The sequence below is a fragment of the Lithobates pipiens genome, unplaced genomic scaffold (assembly GCF_037356315.1).
Source record: "Lithobates pipiens isolate NorthernLeopardFrog02 unplaced genomic scaffold, aLitPip1_a1.2 Scaffold_18, whole genome shotgun sequence".
In the NCBI taxonomy this organism is placed as follows: Eukaryota; Metazoa; Chordata; class Amphibia; order Anura; family Ranidae; genus Lithobates; species Lithobates pipiens.
In genome coordinates, this window is record NW_027507758.1 from 470,480,378 (window position 1) to 470,506,609 (window position 26,232).

Sequence of the window (26,232 nt, forward strand, 5' to 3'; positions counted from 1 at the left end):
CTGGAACATCGGTTCCTTCCTCTTCTGAGTTAATGCTAGGGATATCTTCCCAGCCGTCAGGCACACCACTAGATGGAATGAACTCTGTAGCTTCTGGGTTCAGTGCCCCATCCTGTGTATCCTCAGTAGGTGGGAGATCTATGGCAGAATTTCCTGGAGTTGATGACGGCCACAGCCACTCAAGCTCTCCTCTTCCACCTTCACCTCACTGGGGATCTTGTCCATCTCTAACCCGGGAGGTCTGAGACCGAGTGCTAGGTCCCGGGGTATCCAGAATGGAAACAGGTTCAGGTGAATTTCTCACTGGAGGTATTCTGACTGCTTCAGTAAGCGGGAGCAAATGATTCCTGTGCCAAGTCTTCAAGGGCCCCACTTTCCCCTCTGGTTTTAACTTATACACAGGCAATCCAGGTAGCTTTCTGCAAATGACATAGGGCTCCGATCTCCATCTATCAGCAAGCTTGTGCTTCCCAGGGATCCCCAGATTGCGTAGCAGTACTCGGTCCCCAGGCTGCAGGTCTTGCACTCGAACCTTCAGATCGAAGTTCCTCTTGTTGCGGGCTCCCCTTTGGTCCGAGGCCGCCTGAGCTCGTTCATGGGCCACTTTCAAATTGTGTCTAAGTCGGTCCACATATCCCTTGTGGGAGGTAGCAGAGGCATGGTCTAGGGAAATGCCAAAGGCCAGATCCACCGGCAATCTTGCTTCTCTCCCAAACATGAGCCGGTGGGGGAGTAACCCGTCACATCACTTGTGGTGCAGTTGTAAGCGTGCACCAAAGCTGATATGTGTTGGCTCCAGTGTTGCTTCTTCTCGGTCTCTAGAGTTCCAAGCTTGTTTAGTAAGGTCCGATTAAACCTCTCAGGTTGGGCATCTCCTTGTGGATGATAAGGTGTAGTCCTGGTCTTCTCTACTCCCAATGAGTTCAGTAGGTTCCGGATCAGACGACTCTCAAAGTCCCTTCCTTGGTCTGAGTGGATTCTCTGTGGTAATCCATAGTGGACAAAGTATTTTTCCATGAGCACCTTGGCCACAGTGGAGGCTTTTTGGTCTTTGGTGGGGAAAGCCTGGGCATAACGGGTGAAATGATCGGTTACCACCAGAACATTTCCCAATCCACTCAAATCGGGTTCGAGGCAGAGAAAGTCAATGCACACCAGATCCATTGGACCCTGACTCTGTAGGTGGCCCATTGGGGCAGCTTGATGGGGTAGAGTCTTCCTCTGGATGCATCGTGCACAAGAACGGCAATATTCCTCCACTTCTGCCCTCATACAGGGCCAATAGAACCGGCTTCTGACAAGCTGGAAAGTTCTCTCCGCCCCTAGATGGCCATGCTGGTCATGTAAGGCAATTAGTACCGTCTCTCGGTGCTTCTCTGGGAGAAACAACTGCCACTTATCTTCTGAGTTATCAGAGGGGCCCCTTCGGTAGACCACTCCCTGATGTACTTGTAGCTTATCCATCTCTTTCCTCAGCAGGCGAGCCTCCTTGGAAGGGTGATGTCGAAGTCCCTCTGGATTCTCGTTCTCCAAAGCTTCAAGGATCAATCTCCCCATGGGGTCTTCCAATTGGTCATAGCTCAGCTCCTTTCTGGACAGCTTTGGCAGGAGTTCCTCTGCTAGTTGAGTTACCCCACAGTAGGGTTGAGGGACTCCCACTGCGGTGACTCCTATCTCCTCTGCTCTGGGGCCCCCTCTTGCTTGAAACTCAGCACCCTGACAGAGTGCTCGCACTCCTTCCGGTGCTACCTGGGTCCAGTCTTCCCAGTCATTGACCATGACATGAGATCTTCGGGACAGGGCATCTGCATCCCTATTTCCAGCCCCTGGTCTGTACTTTAGACTGAAGTTGAATCCGGATAAGGCAGCCAACCATCTGTGTCCGGTTGCATCTAACTTTGCAGTAGTGAAGAGGTAGGTCAGAGGATTGTTATCTGTCTTTACGGTAAACTCCGCCCCATAGAGATAGTCCTTCAGTTTGTCTACTACTGCCCATTTGAGGGCCAAGAACTCCAATTTATGAGTGGGGTAGTTCTTCTCCGAGGGAGTCAGGCTCCGGCTCACATAGGCCACTGGTCGTAGCTGCTCTTCATACTCTTGATAGAGCACTCCGCCTAGGCCCTCATGACTGGCATCAACATGTAGCTCATATGGTCTGGTGGGGTCGGCATAGGCCAGGACTGGGGCCGTGGTAAGGCTCCTCTTCAAGGTTCGGAAAGCCTCTTCACACCTTGGGTTCCACTGATCTTGAACCGACTTACCGGCCCTCCTAGGTCCCAAGCCATCCTCTTCTCCTTCAGTCTTGAGCAATTCGTTTAGTGGCTTGGCAATCCGGGCAAACCCATCCACAAATCTTCTATAATAGGAGCAGAACCCCAAGAAAGATCTGAGCTCTGTGACTGTTGTCGGTCTTGGCCAAGAGGTAACTGCCTCCAACTTCTCAGGGTCTGTAGCCACTCCCTTTTCAGACACTATGTGTCCCAGATAGTTCACAGAGGATTGGTAAAACCGGCACTTCTCGGGAGAAAGCTTGAGTCCCTCTTCGCTGAGTCTTCTCAACACCTTCTCCAACCTGGCCTCATGTTCTTCCAAAGTCTTCCCGAAGACAATGACATCGTCCAAGTACACAAGGACTTCTATGAGGTTCATGTCTCCAACGGTCTTCTCCATGAGGCGTTGAAAGGTAGCAGGGGCTCCAGACAGGCCCTGAGGCATTCTGTTGAATTCGAAGAATCCCACTGGGGTTATGAAAGCTGTCTTCTCTCGGTCTTCCTGGTGCATGGGGATTTGGTAGTACCCACTCTTGAGGTCCATTACACTGAACCACTTGGCACCAGACAAACTCTGTAGGGCATCCTCTATTCTCAGTGTGGTATACTGGTCAGGGATGGTCCTCCTGTTGAGAGTCCTGTAGTCAATACAAAGCCTCAACGACCCATTCTTTTTCCTGACCACCACTATGGGGGAGGCATAGGGACTTCTAGACTCCCGAATCACACCAGTCTTCTTCAACTCCGCAAGCTGCTCTCTCAGATCCTCCAGGTCAGCTAGAGGGACCCGCCTAACCCTTTCCCTGAAGGGTTTGTCTTCTTGGAGGCGGATTCGGTGGGTGGCACTCCTGGCACATCCCACATCAAACTCATCCTTTGAGAAAATCCTCTCCCATCTAGTCAGCTGGGCCTTGGCTCTCTCCTTCCAGGCTCCAGGTAGGTCTGGGTTCTCCATGGAAAGTTTCTCCCAAACATCTCCTCCTTCACCCGTTCCTTTTACTTCTGACCAGCTGACTGGGGCCACAGGACTCACCTGCCCCAACAGCATCCTGGCAGGGATCTCTATGGGTCTCTCCATAGGGTTTCTCACACTCACTGGGACTCTTCCTCGAGCCTTCTTCAGGGCCTTGATTGAAATCACTTCCGGTATCACTTCCAGGCCTGAGTGGTCCTCCCTTGGATCGGATTCCAGCATTACAAAGGGGCCAGGCTGCTCCCAGGTAAGCTTCACCGTGGCCCTGAGGCAGGCTACCTCTCCGGGCTGCAGCACCACTCCCTCTCTCCCAAGTCTCCACACCTTCCCTATCCCCTCTCCTGGGGTCTTCTGCTCTAGGACCAACCGTTGGTAGGCTGTCTTCAGCATGGGATGAATATTGGGATCTTGATGGTTTCTCGTCTCCACTAGAGGGGTCAGAAGTCTTCGCACCAGATCCGTATTGGTCCCTATGACGAGGGCCCCAGGCAGTCTAGGACACACAACTGCTAGGGTGTCAAACACCTCTGTTTTCCCCGCCACAGAGGGATCGAAGGTCAGCTTTATGGGCAGGTAACCATCGTAGGGGAAACTCTGAGCTCCCAGGCCCATTATCTCCAGCTCTTCTATCTTCTGTATAGGCAAATGGCTCAAGTGCCTATCATAGAAGTCTCTGTACAACAAAGTCGCTTGAGCTCCAGTGTCCAGGAGGGCCTTCGTGTAGACTCCTTCCACCTGGATGGAGACAGTGGGGGATGGGCCGACCAATTCTTCTGGGTAGGGCCGGGTTGAGGCCACCCTCTTCTGGGGACCCGTCTTCATCCAGTTGGTTTTAGACTTTATTCTTTTTCGAGCCTGGTATGCATTGACCCTCCCCACAGTAATGGGAGTACAAACCCGCTGAGGGATGTTATTGTCTCTTATTTGTAGACATTCCTTCTGAGGGGTCTGGTTTTCTCTCTCTCTCTTCCTTCTATTCAGTTTGGAGTTCACTGAAAGGCATGGGCACCCGGTTGACTCCCTCACCGGGGCCCTCTGAAGTTTCCCGCCGGCTGGCGGTTATCTATCTTCTTCTTCTTGGGACTGGAACATCTACTGGCGAAGTGGCCACTGCCCCCGCAGTTGTAGCATAGCATCTCTTCTCGGTCTCGAGTGGGGCTTGGTGTTGGTGTATCTGGAAACAACTCCTTCCTAGGACTTGGTTTCTCGGCTCCCCCTTGACCTTTCGCCATCATAGCAGTCAACATCTCCATCACCTGGGACATCTGTAACTTCAAAGTGTCCACCTCTTTATCTCTAGCGGGAGTCATGGCCGGTGTAACTATTGCTACCGGTTGTTCGACGGGCTCGATGAGATGTTCTTCCCCTTTCTCTTCCAGTAGGGCCTCTTCCTCTCTGATCATTCGGATGAGGTCAGTGTACTCCAGATTCTTCCCATCCAGTCGGGCACGCAGTGTCCATGCAATAGGATCCATGGGTTGAGCTCCCCTCAGTACCTGTTGAGCACGGGCCTCATCTACTTTTCCTGGGCTGATCCCCTTCTTTAGGATCATCCTATGCAGGATTTTATCTAAACGTCCCATGTAGTCTGATAGTTTTTCACCTTTCTTCTGGTAGCAATGCTCTAACTGATAAGCAAGCTCAGAGATTTTCTCTGTCCCACCAAACACATTCTGTAATACATCTAGATACTCCTGCGCATTACAGTCTGTCCTGCTCATCTTCAGGTTGCGTACGGCCTCTAGAGCAGGCCCCTTTAGACTTTCCACAATCCTCTGCTTCTTTCTGCGCTCTGGAACTTCCCATTCCTCTAGTGCCTGTGTTGCGCTATCTAACCACTCTTCAAATCCCTCTTCTTCCGAAGGTACAGGTTTCCTCCCTGAAAACATCCGGAGTTTTCTGTACCCCGACATCGGGTAATCTGTGGGATCCTTCTTGCACTGGGCCACAATCTCCCCCAGGACAGCACACAGTTCTGCGCTAAGCGTGGCCGGTGCTGATCTGAGACTCTCGGGTGAGGTACGGGCCGCAGCCTGCGGTGATCCCGTTGGCGATGGCTCCTCCTTTGTTGCGTGCGCCAACCTATAGGATCTGTTGTCTTGTGTCCGTACACAGTTTCGCTTGCAAGCCTCCGGCATCCCATCCCAGTATTCCACTAGCGCGTACTGATGTGAGATGTCTGGGTCTGATTTTATCTCCATCACCCATGGTTCATGGTCTGGGGACACTGACTTCATTAACTCCTCTACGGTCTCAGTCGACCATTTCTCCCCTGGGAGGCTAATGACCACTGACTGCCTTGGGTCGGCCTTAGCCGCTTCACACCACGCTCTGACTCCCTGTGGGTCCATGCCGGTACCTCTGGCGTGTTCACCGCTGTCTCAGAAATCCCGGATTTACGAGCCCCCACATATAGCGATACCCTCACTTAAAAGGGCCGCAAGTTTGGTTTGGGCCCTGAGCACAGCTCCGCCAACCCCCCGGCAATCTGCTCTACCCACTCTGGCACAGTTAGTATCTAGCAATACACATTAAATCGCTTATACTCTAAATATGTGTGTGCGTGGGTGGATAACTCAAGCTCATAGACAATCTTTGAAAGTATATAACTGACTTTACTTGTTGTTTTTATAAAAGGAATAACATGAATCAAACATTTGGATTGCAACACATAAGCAGGTCCCTGCAGTAACCAGTAATAAAGATAAACAGAGTAATCAGCATAATAAAGTATTGCTATGCAACTCTAACGCTGCCCTTTTTCAGCTACTTCCCCGCATGGGTAAACTAACACCCAGCACTATCTACCTATGCAGTCAGGCCTGACTGATCTAGATGGAAGTCCAGTAAAACAATATTCGCTAGCAATCTTTCGGTGGTGCACTTGAAGAACAACTTTGTAATCCAAACGAATAATAAAGATAAAGCATCTGTCTTTAAACAGCTCTCACCACCCGGACAAGTCCAAGTCCGTTTTTTCTGCCTTTTCGTCTAGGAACAGGAATCCACCGACCTCCGAGTCTTCAATCCTTCTGGTGTACTGCAGCAAGGATGAGAAGATGTCTCTCAGGTGCAGCTAGGCTGGCAGAGGGCTCTTTGGAAAAGAGCACAAGGCCCAGGCTTCAGGCCTTGTGCCTCCAGCAGTTCAGCACAGATCTCCTCTTGCTAGGAGAGAGGGGGGGTGTCCAAAGAGAGCGAACTAGGCCTCTCCCCTTCCTTATATGCCCTCCCCCATGAGTCTCTGGGGCATAACTCCAAACATCCTGGGAACCAGTGGGGTTCTGGGAACAGTAGTTTTATAGTCCTTAAAGAGACCCCGCTACATATATATATATATATATATATATATATATATATATATATATATATATATATATATATATATATATGTGTGTGTGTGTGTGTGTGTGTGTATATGTATATATATATATGTGTGTGTGTATATATATATATATATAATTATACAGGATTTATATAGCGCAGACAGTTTACACATCGCTTTACAACATTAGGGCACACATTACAATTCAATTCAATACAGGGGGAATCAGAGGGCCCTGATGTGTATATACACACACACACACACACACACACACACACACACACAGTAACTCACAGAAGTGAGCACACCCCTCACCTTTGGAAAAATATTTTATTCTATCTTTTGATTTGACAACACTGAAGAAATGACACTTTGCTACAATGTAAAGTAGTGAGTGTACAGCTTGCATAACAGTGTACATTTGCTGTCCCCTCAAAATAACTCAACACACAGCCATTATTGTCTAAACTGCTGGCAACAAAACTGAGTACACCCCTAAGTATAAATGTCCAAGTTGGTCCCAATTAGCCATTTTCCTTCCCCAGTCTCACGTGACCCATTAGTATTACAAGGTCTCAGGTGTGAATGGGGAGCATGCGTGATAATTTTGGTGTTATCGCTCTCACTCTCTCATACTGGTCACTGGGAGTTCAACATGGCACCTCATGGCAAAGAACTCTCTGAGGATCTGAAAAAAAGAATTGTTGCTATACATAAAGATGGCCTAGGCTATCTGTAGGCCAAGACCATACAGCGATTTGACAGGACAGGTTCCACTCAGAACAGGCCTCGCCATGGGCGACCAAAGAAGTTGAGTGCATGTGCTCAGCATCATATCCAGAGGTTGTCTTTGGAAAATAGATATCTAAGTGCTGCCAGCATTGCTGCAGAGGTTGAAGGGGTGGGGGGTCAGCCTGTCAGTGCTCAGATCATACGTCGAACACTGCATCTAATTGGTCTACATGGCTGTCGTCCCAGAAGGAAGCCTCTTCAAAAAATTGGTGCACAAGAAAGCCAGCAAACAGTTTGCTGAAAACAAGCAGACTAAGGATATGGATTACTGGAACCATTTCCTGTGGACTGATGAGAACAAGATAAACTTATTTGGTTCAGATGGTGTCAAGCGTGTATGGCAGCAACCAGTTGAAGAGTACAAAGACAAGTGTGTGTTGCCTACAGTCAAGCATGGTGGTGAGAGTGTCATGATCTGGGGCTGCATGAGTGCTGCCGGCACTGGGAAGCTACAGTTCATTGAGGGAACCATGAATGCCAACATGTACTGTGACATACTGAAGCAGAGCATGTCCCCTCCCTTCGGAGACTGGGCTGCAGGGCAGTATTCCAACATAATGACCCCAAACACACCCCCAAGACGACCACTGCATTCTATGCATTAAGGTGAAAAACCTTCTGTAGTGCTGCAGCCCCCCCCCCCCCCCCCGTTTTACTTACCTGACATGGATCTTTCTCTGGCCAGGAATGAGCACACCATCTGTAGCTGGTGTCTCGTGTCCTGATTGGATAGATTGATAACAGCGCAGCCATTGGCTCCTGCTGCTGTCAATCAAATCCAATGATGCGGTGCCAGGGGGCGGGACCAAGTCCTGCATTCTGTCTGAATGGACACAGATGTGAGACTCAGAAGCGCGCCCGCACGGGTGTCCACCAAGGAGAGCGCTTCTCCAATGTGGACACTGGTGGAACCCCAGAAGAGGAGGTTCGGGGCAAAACAAACAGGAGGTATGACACAAAAAAAAAAGAGGATTTACAACCCCTTTAAGGCAGTGCTGGAAAATAATTGGTGGCCACACACAAAATATTGACACTTTGGGCCAATTTGGACATTTTCACATAGGGGTACTTTTGTTGCCAGCGGTTTAGATATTAATGGCTGTGTGTTATTTTGAGGGGAAAGCAAAGTTACACTGTTATACAAGCTCTACTTTACATTGTAGCAAAATGTAATTTCTTCAGTGTTGTCACATGGAAAGATATAATAAAATTCTTACAAAAATGTAAAGGGTGTACTCACTTTTGTGAGATACTGTATAATGTGACAGCAGGCAGGTAAAATCGCCTGGTTGCATCCAGGATGGCAGATATGTGTGTCCTAGATTCAGGCTTTATGCATATTTATTCCATTAGGGGGGAGTGCTGAGTCCTTCAGTGGTGAGGTAATGAACCCAGCTGTAGAAAGTTGGCTTAACCACTTGCCGACCAGCGCACGACGATGTACGTCGACAGAATGGCACGGGCAGGCAAATGGGCGTACATGTACGTCCCTTTAAATTTGCCGCCCTGCCATCGGGAGTGCGCCACCGGTGGCGCACTCCCGCGCTGGTCGGGACCCCCGTGAGCCCGGTCGCGGGACCCGCGGACTCGATCGCCGCGGGCATCCCGCGATCGTCTCACGGAGCGGCCGAATGGAGAAGTGCCGTTGTAAACAACATTTCTCCATTCTGCCTAGCAACTAGTGACGCTGATCTCTGCTCCATGTGATTGGAGCAGAGATCAGTGTTCACTAAATGAAAGCCCAACCCCCCCACAGTTAGTAACACGCCCCTAGGAACACTTAACCCCTACACTGCCACCCACTGGTTAACCCCTTCACTGCCAGTGTCATTTACACAGGAATCACTGCATTTATATAGCAGTGATTACTGTATAAATGACAATGGTCCCAAAAATGTGTCAAAAATGTCCGATGGGTCCCCCACAATGTCGCAGTCACAATAAAAATCGCTGATCACCCCCATTACTAGTAAAAAAAAAAATAATAAAAAATTATTAATAAAAATGCTATAAAACTATCCCTATTTTGTAAACGCTATAACTTTTGCGCAAACCAATCAATAATCGCTTATTGCGATTTTTTTTTTACCAAAAATATGTAGAAGAATACGTATCGGCCTAAACTGAGGGAAAAAATGTTTTTTTATATATTTTTGGGGGATATTTATTATAACAAAAAGTAAAAAATAATGCGTTTTTTTCAAAATTGTCGCTCTATTTTTGTTTATAGCCAAAAAAATAAAAACCGCAGGGGTGATCAAATACCACCAAAAGAAAGCTCTATTTGTGGGAAAAAAAGGACGTCAATTTTATTTGGGAGCCACGTCGCACGACCGCGCAATTGTCAGTTAAAGCGACGCAGTGCCGAATCGCAAAAAGTGGTCTGGTCTTTGACCAGCAAATTGGTCCGGTCTGAAAGTGGTTAAAGAGGAAGTAAACCCTGATGGGTTTACTTCCTCTTTCATTCCCTGCAAAGGTAAAGCATAATGGACTACTATGCATCGCATAGTAGCCCATTATGTGTCACTTACCTGACACAGGAGCCAGCGAAGTCACCGCTGTCCCCTGTAGTCCGGCGCATCCATCTTCTTGGTGGGGTCTCGCAGCTCCGCCACTGTCATTCGGCGAATCCGCGATGACGTCACTCCCGCACATGCGCACGGGAGTCGACACGCGTGGCATCTCCGTCGTTGAAGATGCCGCGCTCAGTGCGCCTGTGCGCTGCTGTCTACGGCACATGCGCAGTATACAGCGGTGCCTGTCTTCGGGCAAATATCTCCTAAACCGTATAGGTTTAGGAGATATTTCTTGGACCTACAGGTAAGCCTTAATCTAGGCTTACCTGTAGGTCAAAGTGTATTGTAAGGGTTTACAACCACTTTAATAGGGCCTCTACAAAAGTTCCCACAATGCTTAGGGAGTTGCTCCATCCTGCAACCAGTTCTGTATACACTGGGAGCTGGAGTCCTGTCCTGTCCTACAAAGCCTGTGTGGCAAAACCTCTAAAACATGGAGATAGGTGCTGGGGGGCAGCACAAGGCTGCTCCTCGTTGACAGATTTTTTGTGACCACACACACCTTCAGTTCTAAGAAACAGCAGCACACTGATCTTCCCATTGAATGGTTGAGCGGGGGGTGAGGGGTCTCAGCTCAGCTAGAGATCTGACCATGCTGTGCTCTCATGGCTAGTGTGGTCAGTTTTTAATAGGAAAACAGAGGGACTGGCAGGAACCACAAAGGAAACAATACAAAGAGGACATGATATCTTTTTCCTACAAGTACATGGTACAGCACAATATTAAATGTTGGGTTTACAATCATATTCTCTATTGTCTGTGATTACTCTCCCTTCCACTGCAGGAATTATGTAAACATTATGGTACATTTTTTTTTTTTAGGCGTTTTACTACAAACTTACAGTAAATCAGAAGGATCATTCACATTTTTAACCAAGCATGTATACCAGGTACACAAAGATATATTTACCAGGTGCTTACTGACAGTCATCAGTTGGCAGCAATGGCAGTAAAGCTGTCACTATTACAGTATAAGGGACTAGTTGCATTAAGTAAAAACAGCAAGGCAATCCACATTGTCTCAGGATAATAACACTTGCAATGCTCCACTTCAATTATGACTTCTGAAATATTCAAGCTGTATGCTTGCATAGCCACCATATGCAAATGTGTAAAAAGATGCATAAGAGTGAGAAAAGAAAACAAGGTGGCATAGCAAGAAGTGACACTCAGCACTCTGATTACTTCCTGTGCAATAACTGAAGGAGACTTCTTTTCTAAAACATTTGGACTTTTTACATATATAGCTGTGATTTATTTTTTATTTTTTGTGGGGGGAGGGGGGTGATATAGAGGGACCCTTGAATGCAAATGGAGTGAAGTAAATAACGGCTAATAAAATGCAGTAAAATACTGCATGCGGTAACAATTGTGCAAGTGCATTAAATACAGAATGCAGTATTTGTTTGATTTAGCGGTAATTACCGCATTATTTCATTTAATTTACTGGTTACTAAGGAGTGGGCCAGGAAACCAGCTGTCACATCCTTAACAACGGATTACTCATCAGCTGTCAGATAAATGTAAAAAAAATTAGGACAATTAAAAATGATAGAAAAAAACAGGGTGGGGTCCCCCCAGGCCCATGACAATTTTAAAAAAAAAACGTTGTGGGGGCCCTCCCAAAATCAGGACTTTAATGTGAGCATGCAGCACGACAGGTCAGGAAGGGGGGGGGGGGGGGACTAACACTTTCTGCATGACTAGTGTGTAACAAGTCACCTCTAAATATTGTGACCTATATAAAATCTCTTCCTGGAGGCTATTGCATACATGAGTATAACTGGAAATGCTATATGTGTGCACTTTCTACTATTTCAGGAAACAGTCGATAGAAAACTGAGAATAGTTTATTTTTAACAAAGAATTCACTCTGCTTTCTCATGTTGGTATAAATAATCTTTACTTTACTAATAATCTGTATTAAGGCTAGGTTCACATTTGTGTGGGTTGGGAACTTTCGCAAAATCACGCATATGCTCGACCCGCAAGCAAAATGCTCTGCTCTTTAGCTCTTTAGCAGATGCATAGGGTGCAATTTAATTCTTAATGGCACCCCTGTGCATTGGCAAAACACACTTTTTCACGCATGCAGAATCGCACGATGCTGTAGAATGCGTTTTTAAAAGTCAGAGATGTCTTTCTTCACGTTTCTGCGAGCAGGGCAGACCATAAAAAAATGAATGAGCTCCTACTTTATCCACTTTCAGAGGATCCCTGAAAACTCATCTCTTTAGAGAAGCCTATCTGGCCCCCACCTAACTGTACATTTATTTTCTCCATCAGATTATTCCCCACAGTTATTACCTAGGAGCAGAGCCCTCTGATTCCTACTGTATTAAAGTGTATTGTATTTGTACTGTCTAACCTCAAGTTGTAAAGCGTTACATAAACTGTTGGTGCTATATAAATCCTGTTTAATAATAATAATAATAATAATAATAATAGCATTTAGCCCGGATTAAACCAAATACTTAAAAGTATAAGAAAAATCCCACACCACAGTGCTCAGCACCTGGTGGCTAATCGCCAAGTACAGGGCACTGTTATATGGTTGGGAGGCTTTTGTTTATCCTCCATTTTTTTTTCCTAAACAAGAGTTTCACGTTAACTCTCACTGAGGAGAATGAGTATACCGAATGTCCAATTACTGCCACTAATAACAGAGCTGATTTTTTGTCAGTGAGCTGGTGTAAGGGCACTCAATACGTGACTATAGGAATGCTGTAAAACAAGATTGGTTTACTTGTAAAATCAGTTTCTTGGAGTTTACTAAGGAACACAGGATTCATTTGTTCACAGACGATCGAGTTGTAATGCTATCTACAGGAGGATTTGGAGGTAGACTTTCCAGCCATTAGCAGTGCAGGTATTACTGATTCAGATGGGCTCCTGTCTCTGAAGACCTGGACTTCAACAGCCATGCCATTAAAGTCAGCGATAAAGAAGCTAGGTGGTAAACTGGTCCTTGGGCGTGAACATCTGGTTGACCTGGAAGAACCCATGGGATGTCTTCTAGAAGTTTAACCAGGTCAAAGCACCACATTTGCCTAGGCCAATTTAGGATCCACCAGAGCATCGACAACGTCCACCATAGGATCTCTGCATCTGGAGACAACCTGTCTAGTTTGTAGTTGAACCCAGAGGCCAGAAGGTCCACATCCAGCCAAGTGTTTTTAGGACACAGGTCCTAAAACACTTTGGGTGAGGGGACCATTCCCATGGATCCAGAGGCTGCCAGCTGAGGTACTCTTTCTCCAATTGTGCATATAAATGGCGGATAAGGCTTGATCGTGGAGTTCTGCCCAAACTAGAATCCTTTCTATACCCCCTGCAGCAACAAGACCTCTGGATCCTTCCTGATGATTGATGTATGTCACGGTTGTGGTGTTGTCTGACTGGATAACCCCCCCAGTCAGGGTGTCCAGTGTTTCATGGAAAATCAAAGCGCTTGGAGCTCCAGAATGTTGATTGGGAGGTGAGATTCCTCTGGCGACCACGTCCCCTATACTGACAAGAATTTTTAGGGAAGGAGGCACTAGACAACTTAATGAGGATCTTCCAAGACAGATGTAGGAAAGATTTCTCCCCAACTCCACAGCTGGATTCCAGAGCTGCCAGGCCAGAGATAATGGTCTTTAGTGCCAGTGGGTCAGTTTGTTTACGGGCAAAACCAATTTGTCCCAAGACAACAGAATGTTGTGTTGTCTGGAGTGACACTGAGCAAATTTAACTGCCTTGAAGGAGTATACCATCAAACCCATAACATGCATAATCATTGGGTTGGACAGCTTCTTGAACAGTAGAGTCTGACAGTGGAATTTTAGTTTAGTTTTTTAAGAAAAAAACCTCTGTCTTGAGCTGTGCCTAGTATAATAACACAGATACTGCAAGTGATCGGTGGATTCCAGGGCTGATTTTTGAATGTTCAGGAGCCAACTAAACCATTTTAAGGTCTGGCCTGTTCACTTCAGTTGGAGATTGTCCAAGTATCCCACAGTGAAAATGCCCTGGGAGCATAGTAAGGCTAGAACTGGTGTCAATACCATCGCAAATACTTGGGTTTCAGATGTCAGACCAGGGCCACAAATTGATAGTATTGAGTGGCCATAGCAAAACATAGGTAATGTCGATTCACTGGAAAAATAGCCACATGAAATTGCACGTTCTTGATATCCACAGAGACTAGGAAGCCTCCCTGACAAAGGAAGGCAATGACAAACCTGGTGGATTCCATGAACATTTTCAAATGAGGGCATTTAAAGCCTTCAGATCCTTGATTTAAATTATCTACAAGAGCAGTCTACTAGTCTGTTCAGAGACACAGGTTGGTTTGACATTATGGGGCGGGGGAAAAAGCAGAACTGTAGCTTGTAGCCCCTTTACACTACATGTCTTAACCAGGCATCTGAAATGCTTGCTGACCAAGTGTCCACAAAGGCCAACAGACGTCCCTCCACTGTGGAAAATATTGATATCCCCTCATGCAGAAGTGGATTTAGTTTCATGTTTGGGGGGGGGGATTTAGAGGCCCAGGGTTTTTGGCTGAAAAATGTGGGAATAACAAAAATAACTCTTCTTATCCCCAGAGGAAGGATTAAGCCGCGTACACACGGGGCTGACTGTCTGGCCAACTTAGTCTGTCAGACAATCCGACGGACAGTCCGTCATACTTTCGAATGAACGGACTTGACCACACACACCACTTTTTGAGCGGACTAATACGGCGTACTAAGTCCGCCATACTATCCGCCCTACTTTTGAAATGAACGGACTCGTCCACACACGCGGAGGAAAGTCCGCTCATTTCGAGCGCGTCTCCAGGTAGGCGGGGCCCGCGAAGGAGACGTCGCTGGCCCCGCCGCCTGGAATGGACTTAAAGGGGAACCCCAACGCCGAAAAAAATCGGCGTGGGGGCCCCCCCCAAGTCCACAACAGACCCTTGTCCGAGCACGCTACCCGGCCGGCCAGGAAAGGGGGCGAGCGAGCGCCCCCCCTCCTGAGCCGTACCAGGCCACGTGCCCTCAACATGGGGGGTGCCTTGGGGAAGGGGGGGCCGCGCCCTGCACCCTGTCTTCCGCCTAAGGTAATTCAAGTGCCTGTCTCAACTGCCACCCCTGGTATTGCCGGTACCAAGGATTGTAGCCCTCCAATCCTCACTCGTCTGGCTCAATACACCCACTCATCTCGGACGAGAAGAGTGGTCAATATCGTGTTCAGCCCCGGAGGTGCCCTAAGCTGGTATGCCAAGAGGGAGTAGGAAATGCGCCGGGTGAGTAAAATAACTGTCATGTAAAATTGTTGGGGTGTATTGGATAGCAGAATGTCCAGCTTGTACTGTCTATTCCCTCAGTGCCAAGAGAAGCAAAGTACGGTTGCTGTCGGCAGAGTTGCCAAATGCATCATCGCCTAAATTGTTCTTTAAAGAGGGATCATTGTTGCATATGGCCGGGGTCCAAGAATCCCGCTGTTGCTTGTCCATGAATATGACTTTTGAATTGACTCAGATAATGTTAGCACAAGAGAGATATTCAATGTTTTATTGCTACGGTAAATACGAAAGGAGAGGTCTTAAACTTTCCCAACCCCGGGTATTACTGGTGAGAGTATTGAACTGTGTTTCCCTAACACCTTTGGATTACAAATGTGCACCTTGTGGAGATAGGACGCTATGCTTGCTGAGAAGCCACTCCACCCTTGTGCAGAAGGAAAGAGAAATTTATTGCCAGTGGAAGAACATTCCTGTTAGCTGTACTGCTGAGATTGTGCTGGACTAAATGCTGCCGGCAGATGCAGGGAGTGCCCACTTGAATCCCACTGGCCAGTACTGTGGAATTGCCAGGGTGGTTCCCGCTGAAAAGTGACCTGTGATGTTCAGCAGGTTATTTCTTCAAATAATGAGGAGGTCTTTCTCAGTCCCCAGCTGTCATGCAAAGAGACTGAGACTATCCTTGTTAAGGGACCTGTTCAAAAGTGCAGTCCTTTGCACCACGGCCTGGCAGCTTGTTGCCTGATCGCAGCTGTGCCACCGTTCCCCAGAGTTATTCCTAAGAAGAAGGGAAACTGCTGGGAAATGTGTTTCACTCAAAGTGATAATATGATGGACTCAGAAGATTGAAAGACACTGGGGTGCCCGTTAGATAGATAGAATAGGCTATGGTAAGGAGAGGGGGGTGAAAATTCTTATGCCGCGTACACGCGATTGGAATTTCGGCCAGCAAAAGACCGATGAGAGCTTTTCATCGGAAAATACGACCGTGTGTATGCTCCATCGGAATTTAGCTGGCTGAATTACCACCAGCAAAAATCTGAGCGCATGTTCTCAATTTTTCCAAAGGAAAAAGTTTCTATCGGAAATTCCGATCGTGTGTATGCAATTCCGACGCGTTAAAACTCACACATGCTCAGATTCAACTATGAGTTGGAAGCTATTGGCTACTGGGTACTGAACTTTTTTTCTAGTCCCGTCGTATGTGTTGTATGTCACCACGTTCTTGACGGTCGGAATTTGGTGTGACCGTGTGTATGCAAGACAGCTTAAGGGAAATCCTGTCGGAATTCCGTCAGGAAAACCATCAGAGCTTTTACAGACCAAAATTCTGATCGTGTGTACGTGCCATTACTGTGTTCTGAGCAATGGACTGTTTAGTATTGCATATTGGCCACTAGGTGGTGTGAGAAGTGCCAGCCTGAGTGAGCCTTCATTTACATTATGTGTTCATATTCTATAGGAAACATTAAGAGAATTTGTAGCATAGTTGTGGAAGGGGGTGGGATTCTCGGATGAGAATGAGGCCCACTTTCATTCATATATGTAGGGTTTAGCTATAGGGTGTACTTACACCGCTATGCTGTTCTCGGCTGAGGACAATTAATGACTTCTTAAGGTTCACTTATGCATATATTACACTGTATTATAATAGGGATAGGATGCATTTGCATTGCTGTTTTTCTCTTTCGCGTCTCTTCACGTTAATTGTTCATGCTCCTTATTACTGTGTGTGTGTGTGTGTGTGTGTGTGTATATGTGTGTGTGTGTGTGTGTGTCTATCTATATATATATATATATATATATATATATATATATTAGGTAGTCAGGATATAAGGCTACTGTTCTGTTTGTTTTCCCATAACCGTTTGGGTGGTACACCACACGTTAAATTGAATATATAATGTTTGATATTTATCATCTACCCTGTGTGAACTACTATTCACTCATGTATGTGTTGCACATGTTTACTTAATGTGGTACGCAACGTGCATTGTTTGATATTATTGTCCCTTTCCCTTCCCTTATTGCTCCTTTCCATTTCCCCATCCATCCCAGTTTTTGCCAGCACATTCGCTCTCAGGCTTGAGAGCTCAAATTATTTTCTGTAAACTCTGAGACATAGATTTTGTAGGCAGGGGGAGGATGTAGCACCCTGATGTTTAGGCAGGGTTGCTCTTAAATGCATCTGCCAAGTGATAGTTGCCTTGGCCAATTGCTAGGAGGTCAATTGATTTCATCCTAATTCTGGAATTTCTGCACTTCTCTCTTCTGTCACTAGGTGGCCGGGTATCTGTTGACCTTAGATAAGACAACGGCATAGCAAGGACAGATTAGAAAAGAATGGGTGTCTCAGCCAATAGGCAGGGATTTTCTTGGGTCCCTTGGCTTGTTGGGAGAACCTATTTAAATGGGTGGAGTCAGGAGATTGTCACCTGGACGGCTATCTGGGTGGACATGTGTGATATTGCCCTGGGCTGCTAGGCCAGAGGCCTGAGGCCTGTCCTGGGGACATCTGGCTGCTAGGCTATCTGAAGGCCTATCCAGAAGCAAGAGAGCAGCGTAGGGTTGGGATTGTAACCCAACCAGAAGTAACGATTCTGCTGGCCGGAGAACCTGCCGTGTTCGGAGGTAAAGGGGAAGCTGTCGCCCAAGAGACCATCCACCTTATTACTAGGGAACACTGTGAGTAGCTGAAGTAAGTACCTGAGCAGTATTCTCACCAATTGGGGATGGTGAAGAATTGGGAAACTTCAGCAGAAGTCAAGCCAGGGACCCAGCCAGTGGAGGTGACTCTTGCTGAGCATTATTGTGGGACTGAGTAGGCCAGTGGAGGGAAGCTTGAAGAGTGTCTGTAAGTGCCAAGCTTGGGACCCAGCAGGGATGTGGGGGTGACGCTTGAGGAAGATACTCAGTGAGAAGATAGGATGAGCACAGGAGATCCAGTGGCAGTGGATCAGTGGGTCTAAGTGATAGACTGGGAGCTCAGGTGAGTTTAGATATAAAAAGGAGATTGTGGAGGAAGTGAGAGTTCATTACAACTTTTGTTAGAAACTGTTCAAGATTGTTACCGTAGGAGACAGCGTTTCTACACATGCAGAATGTGGTGCCTTTCCCTGCATGGCTGTTACTACACCTACCTATAGAAGTCTCGGAGTCTGCTAATTAACATTGCAAATACTAAAGGGTGTCCTGGCCCTAATCCTCTCTCCCACAGTTCTGTTTAAGAGAAAATAAATTATTGCATTCAAGAAATGTCTGGCGCCCATTAATCTACCTTTCATTACACCCACCATGCCTCGTAACCCACTCTACACAGAAGTATGTCAGCTATCCCTAACTCTGGAAGTCACCATTAGGCCTGGAGAGGCTTGGGACTTGGCTACACATGTATTTATCTTTTTTTTGGAAGGAGGCCTGCAATGGCAGCCCCCATACTTCTCATACCATTCACTTTAAATGCAACCAACTAAAATTCACCCTACTGAATTCAGGCCAGCAGATAGTGGATTCTGATTGGTTGTTGGTTACTGTGCTTATGAATTGGCACTAGTTATTAAATAAGGCCATTTATGACCGGACATGAATTATTAATCTAGTCACCGTTGTACAGATAATAATGTTCAGCTCACTGTATCGGTTTGATCTGCATGACAGGATTTTAATATATGGCAATACCTCTGCCTGACTCGCTGTCTGTGCTCTGAACATGGTTACTTCCTATGTTTCCCCTTCTGCAGCCAGACTTATTTTTAGTGACTTCGTCAGCCCAGAGTCTTCTCTGATTTTGTTGCCATAGGAACGGCTGTTAGTTACCAGAGTCACAGCCAAAGGCGTCTTCCTATATTTTCTGTGCTGGGAAGGAGTTCTGCTCCCCATAATAAAAACACATACAAAAATTTACATCCATCCAGGGATACAACAATGTATTCATATCAGCAATTTATATATTCCGATTGGCTTTCTAATGTCATTCTGTTAAAGGTAATCTTTAGATTAGGCTTTTTTTGCTCTTCTTTGTATTTAAACATTTTACAAGTGTTATTAAAACATAGTTACAGAAAATCATAAACGTAAAGTAAATAACTTAACAGCTTAGAATTGCTACCTTTTTATCAAGGGTTGTGATATAAGAATAAAGAAAATGTGACTTGAAAAGCCAAATAGACAAAAAACGATAATGGTGGCTGAGTCATACTTTACACAGATATATTTTACAAATTGTACAAATCGGCTATGTTTCTGTAATCTGGGAATATGTATCTGAAGACTAGACCTCACTAAAAAATGAATGCCTAACCAGTCACTGCAGCAGACTTCTGTTCAATTGCCCGCTTTAAAAAAAAAAAAAAAAAATTTTTTATATTTATCTGCCCAGAATTACACTATTCTTAACCACTTCAATACCGGGGCACTTAAACACCTTCCTGCCCAGACCAATTTTGAGCTTTCAGCGCTGTCGCGCTTTGAATGACAATTGCGCGGTCATTCTACACTGTACCCAAATTAAATTTTATCATTTTTTTCCCACAAATAGAGCTTTTTTTTTTGTTTCAGTTTCAAAACTTTGTAAATAAGTACGTTTTCTCCTTCACTGATGGGCACTGATGGGGCTACACTGATGGGCACTGATAAGGCGGCACTGATGGGCACCAATGATGTGGCACCAATGAAGTGGCACTGATGAGGTGGCATTGATGGACACTGATATGTGGCACTGATGGGCGGCACTGATGGGCGGCACGGATGGGCGACACGGATGGACACTGATAGGTGGCACAAATTGGCACTGATAGCTGGCACGGATTGGCATGGATGGGCGGCACGGATGGGCATGGATAGGCGGCACAGATGGGCATGGGTGGGCACTGATAGGCGGCACAGGTGGGCGCTCATAGGCGGCATTGGTGTTATACTGTACTAATGGATGCCAATCAGTGCCAAACAATAATGCATGCCAATCAGTGATGCCAATTGTGGGCACTGATTGGCATCCATTGTGCTGACTGGCATCCCTGGTGGTCTAGGGAGGATTAACTTTTGCTGGGCATCCCTGGTGGTCTGGTGGCGTCCCTGGTGGTCCAGTGTGGGCATCCTCGGGGGGGCTGTGCTGATAATCGATCAGCACAGACCCCCCCTGTCAGAGGAGCAGCCGATCGGCTCTCCTCTACTCGCGTCTGACAGACGCGAGTGAGGAAAAGCCGATCACCGGCTCTTCCTATTTACACTGTGATCAGCCGTGATTGGACACGGCCGATCACGTGGTAAAGAGTCTCCGTCGGAGACTCTTTACCGAGATAGTAGTTGCCGGGTGTCAGACTGACACCCCGCAACAACGATTGCCGCGATGCGCGCCCACGGGGGCGCGCAGCGGCTCATAATCCTGATCACGTCATATGACGTCCGATCAGGATTATGAAACCACTTTGCCACTGTCAATTGCCTATAGGGCGGGCGGCAAGTGGTTAAGGGCTTTCTTCCATACTGTATATATGGGATTTGCACTCCCGTGCAAGTCTATGGAAATGCAAAAAACACTTTAAGTGGGTCAAATCCACGTCAGGGGGTGGTCGGCTGCCGGTCAAATGCACCTATCAATACATTCTGAATGATCTGAGACGTGACTCAAACTGATACCATCAACACAAGCCCAAAGCCTATTGGCACAAGTCCTTAAAGGAGAAGTACAGCCAAAGCTCGTTTAGCTGTACTTTTCCTGTGGATCACAGGAGTGAAGATCATTCTGCATTCCAGTGACCTGTTTTCAGCAGACAGCTGGCAGTAGCCTGCTGTTGGCTGACATCACAGAGCTGGTCCAAGCTGGGGGAAAGATCACGATTATATAAGCCACTGAGAGCCTGAGCTGCTCCAGCCCCCTCCACAGCCCAGCGCTCCAGTTCTCTGCTCATGGAGCTTTGAGACCCAAGCGATCAGCGGAGTTTGAACGTTTGGTTCTCAGCCTTAAAGCCAGCGGGGGACAGATGCAGCATTGGACCGATGCTACATCCACCTAGGTAAGTATGATTAAAAAAATAAAAAATTCCTATACTTCTCTTTTAAGTTGATGTGAGATACAAGTTATTATAAGCCCCCTGTTTTCCAGAGAGCTGCATAATGGGAAATGCATTATATAAAATGAAAGAAGCCTCAGGATCCTAAACACCTAAAAAATAAAACCCAGGCAATGGCATATTATCACCTTAATTGTAATAAACATAATAACCGTGGAAAAAATGTAAATAAGCACCAAAACACTAAAAACTACATTTATAAGGGTGAGCGTTACAGGGAAAAATTACATAAACCTGGAAATAATGTTTAGGAAATTAAAGGTTCTTGTCTGTCTTTATTATAAGGATGGAAGTTGTCAAAAGTGATCACAACTTCATGTAGATTTTACTTGGCAGAAAATAAAAAGTACACAGTGCATCAGTGAATTTCCTCCATCTGTTCTAATAAGTTTGATACAATCTGCTAAGCCATCTGTTATTAGTTTAAAGCTTCTGTCTGTTGTCAGATGGCTTTTTTGAGCTGCTTTATACCTTTTATGTACACAGTGTCACTGTTCATGAAGTAGAGGTACCTATACCTGTATCCAGATGTGAACTGAACAACTTGTGTATTTCAGATTGTCATGTATATAGGTCAAGCTTCAAAAGATCTCCTAAAGTGGCCGCGTCCTTCCTCTCCTCCTGTGGTAAAGCTGGAAACCAGGGTGGAAGCAGAATATGGAATGCCATCAACTCATGCTATTGCTGCTACTGCAATTTCCTTCACTTTCCTACTGGCCTCAATGGGGCGCTATCAGGTAATTTGTTTTATTTTTATTGCTATGTCTAATCTACAGTACAGCTTCTGTATTTAAAAATCCAGTCGCTATAGGTGTACATACAGTTATAGTGGTATACCTACTAACTGTGTCAGACAAGGAAAAACAACAACTTTTAGCATATAAAAGTATATAGGCAACGGAAACACACCACTCACACTGGGAGCCCAGGACCACAAATGTTATCTTCAGGGTGAGGAGCGGTGTGAGAGTAAGGCAAATCCATGCCTCAATTTCCCCTGTAAACAAATAAACCAGAAGCAACAATGATTTTGTCACTTCTGGTTTCAGATCCACAATTTCCTGGCCAGTAAAGCCAGGTGACCCCTCTAACCAAGCCGGTCTGTGCTTGGTTAGATGGTGTAAAGGGCATGGGAGACATTGGGGTCTATTAGACCCCTAATGTCTCCAAAAAATGTACCTGCCATCTTCCCAATGCTATCACTTGGGTATTTGGTAATCCCCTGTAATAGGAATTAAGTAAAAATAAACAAATAAAAGAAAAAAATTGTTAAAAATAAAATGATTATAAAATGTATTACAGGAGAAGTCCAGCCTAAGCTTGTTTTGGCTGAGCTTCTCCTAATGGTCACAGGAGTGCAAATAGGTTTGCACTCCTGTGGCCTGTTTTCAGCAGAGAGCGGACTGAAGTCTGCTCTCTGCTGAAGTCACAGGAATCAGTCCAGGCACCACATCATCCCAACAATGGTAGTCTGGATCAACCAGGTGCCTGGACTGACACCCATCTCAGCCTCTCAGCGAGGCGCCAAGAGCCTGACATGGCCGCTCTCCGCCCCTCCACAGCTCAGCGCTCCAATGAGCGAGAGGAGCAAAGCGGAAAGATGCTGATTGACAGTCAGCAGCTCTCTGCTTGGGGAGCTGTGAGAACTGAGACATCGGCAATGTTTGATTGCTCGGTTCTCAGTGCTGAGGGAGAGATGCAGCATCGTACTGATGCTCCACCCACCTAGGTAAGTATAATGGAGGAAAAAAAACCAAGCCCATACAAAAAAAAATGCCATAACCCCCATTGCCCTGCACACATGCCGAGCATGCATGCGTATGTAAATTGCAGTCGCACCACTTGTGTGACATATTGCTGTGAATGTCAAAATGAGAGCAACAATTTTGCACAAGAGTTTCAGGTTAATTCTAAACTGATGAACTGTAAAGGCTCTTAAAGTGTCACCTATGGAGATTTTTGGGTACTGTAGTTTTTGCAATATCACGGGCACACACAATTTTAAGACTTAGTATGTTTGGTGTCTATTTACTCGATGCACAAAAAATGGGAAGTATATTGTGTGTGTTTGCACTAAAATTAATTTTATTATAATTTATCCTGAAAAATTGTGTTTAATAAACAGTTGTGCAAATATCATGTAACATAAAAATTGCAACTACCAACTTTTTATTCTACAGGGTCTCTGCTTTCAGAAAACATATAATGTTATGGGGATTTAAGTAATTTCTTTGCCAAAAATGAAGATTTTTTACATGTGTGCAAAAATTAAAACATTTGCTCTAGAGCTGAACTAGACGTAGGGCAGTGTTTCCCAATTCCAGTCCTCATGGCCCACTAACAGGTCATGGTTTCAGGATTTCCCTCAGATGAAACAGCTGGGGTAATTACTAAGGCAGTGAAACTGATCAAATCACCTGTGCAAAATAATGGAAAGCCTGAAAACATGACCTGTTAGTGGGCCATGAGGACTGGAATTGAGAAACACTGATGTAGGGTAATATTTTTGGTAGTTAAATAGTAGTTTTTTCTCTTCTCTTTTCAGCCTGGAGCCCTCCCAATCTACCACTTCTTCACATAGTGGAGACATCCCACAATGCAATACCCCTTGCCTTGGCAATGCCACATGTTATGGGGGAGCATATCTATTGCTGCATTAACAGAGATTGAAAAACCCTTTTTGCTTGCATGCTACAAGATAGAAGGGGAGAAGTTCCAGAAATGCTTAGGGGTGCTGAAAAGAGAATTATTTTTTTCCAACAGAGATGTCAAGAACTAAAAAAACATGGAATTGCGACTCACCAAAAAATAAGTTTCAGTATTACATTGGCATTACTGGATGTACAGCACACATTCCTAGCTTATACCATTTTCAAATAGAAAAGGTGCCAAAATTGCCACACTGTAAAGTAGATGTTAATTCATGATTGTGTACAGTAAAACCTAGAGATGCCAGGAGGGAGATACAAATCCACATCTCTATGGGTCTCGGGTGTAATATTCTTAGAGTACAGACAAAAAGAGCCACAGAGAGAAGGCTCAGTTGAAAAAACAAAGACGCACATAAATGAAGATAGGCCAGAGGACATGTGATTCATTTTTATGATCTTCAGTGAAATCCTAAAATGTACAGTAGCTAAATTCTATAATTCCATAGCCCTATAACCTAAGTTCTGCATTGTACATTTGAACCTTCAATTACATTTATCACAGTCTATTTAATGTACAGAGCACATAGGTAACTGCAATCCTTTTTTCTTTTCTTTTTTTTTTTTTTTTTTTTAAGCCAAGAACTTTTTTTGCAAAGCTCAGCAAAGTGAAAGTTGACCTGTTGTCTAATCTCTTTGTAGTTCCCGCTTGTCCTGGGATTTATAGCTGCCCTCTGTCTTTCTACTCTAGTGTCCCTCAGCCGCTTGTATACAGGGATGCACACAGTGCTGGTAAGTGTCCTCAATTGTCTCTCCAATCTTAGTTTATTATTATTTTAGAAAATGTAAGAATAACATTTAATTGGCTAGTTTTGCCAGCAGATGTATTTTTCTTACCTCTAGGGTTTAGAAATTCTACCTTGACAGCAGAGAGGTAAAGCACGTCGCAGGATTCTTATGAGCGGTGTCCCTAGTGGCCAAACTGAAAACATTTTTTGAAAAAGTAAATGCGTATTTCAGGAGCTCTATGGATCCCACAGAATTTAAAATACAGTACTGAGAAAATGTTTGACACATGCATCTATTTGCATTTTTTTTACATAAAATTTTTTAATTTGTAATTATTTTCATCTAATGATCCCATATATTGATTGACTAAAGTGAAAAAAATTAGATCAATTGAAGGTGGTTGTAAAAGCAAGTTTTTTTTTTTTACCTTGGAAGGAAAAAAATAACAAACATGTCATACTTACCTGATTTGCACAATGGTTTTGCACAGAACAGCCTTGGTCCTCAGGTGCTCTGGGCTCCTCCCCTGTGCTGAGTGCCCCCACTGAATGCAAGCCGCTTGATATGGGGGCAGGTCCGCCATTGCCACAAAAACTCAGCCCCGCCCTCACTCCCTCCTAACTGGGTGTGAATGACAGCAGTGGGAGCCATTGGGAGGGAAAGAGCCGTGAAAACAGCTGCTCTTGTGTACTTCGCTGGAACCAGATTGGGCTCAAGTAAGTGGTGGGGTGGGGAAGCTGCACACAGAAGATTTTTTTTTACCTTCATGCATAGAATGCAACAATGCTGTTCTTTCTGTAGTCACCTTTTATAGACGGGGTATTCTTAGGTGGATATGAAGTTTCAAATGGACTTTAGGGAATAGACAAAGCAATTAAGGTCCAACTCCACCTTACAATTTTAAAGTTGTTACAGCAACAGATTTTTTCTTTTTTTGGGATTAATCCATATGATTAAAAGCTGTTCTTTTGTAAGCAACCCTGCCATTGTTAAAGAGATTGATCCAACCCCTGCAATGGAAACTTTTGTTGGAGAACATGGTCTGTCCATTTTGTAAAGCCCTGTGCAAACTGTTGGGGCTATATACAGTATCTCACAAAAGTGAGTGCACTGCTCACATTTTTGTAAATATTTATATCTTTTCATGTGACAACACTGAAGAAATTACACTTTGCTACAATGTAAAGTAGTGTGTGTACAGCTTGAATAACAGTGTAAATTTGGTGTCCCCTCAGAATAACTCAACACACAGCCATTAATAATCTAAACCACTGGCAACAATTGTGAGTGCACCCCTCAGGACCCTTTCACACGTGCGGACAGTATGTCCGTATTTCATCCATCCGTTTTTGGATGAAATACAGACATACATGCATCCCTATGGGATAGTGGATATCAGCGGATGAACATCCACTGACACCCGATATCATCCGTCCCCGCTATGGTCTGATTCTGCAGACAGAGGAAAATCCCATGTTTCTATCCATTTGCAGAGTGTTCATCCGATTCCCCCATAGGGAAG

General features: G+C 45.5%; 1 protein-coding gene across 1 annotated transcript in view; it reads left to right on the forward strand.

Annotated features, from left to right (window-relative positions):
- Positions 1-26,232, forward strand: part of SGPP2 (sphingosine-1-phosphate phosphatase 2) — a 77,078-nt gene that overhangs the window by 47,278 nt on the left and 3,568 nt on the right. The window contains 2 exon segments of the mRNA XM_077488304.1: positions 21,831-22,010; positions 24,624-24,713. Of these exon segments, the coding sequence (XP_077344430.1) occupies positions 21,831-22,010; positions 24,624-24,713 (270 nt within the window).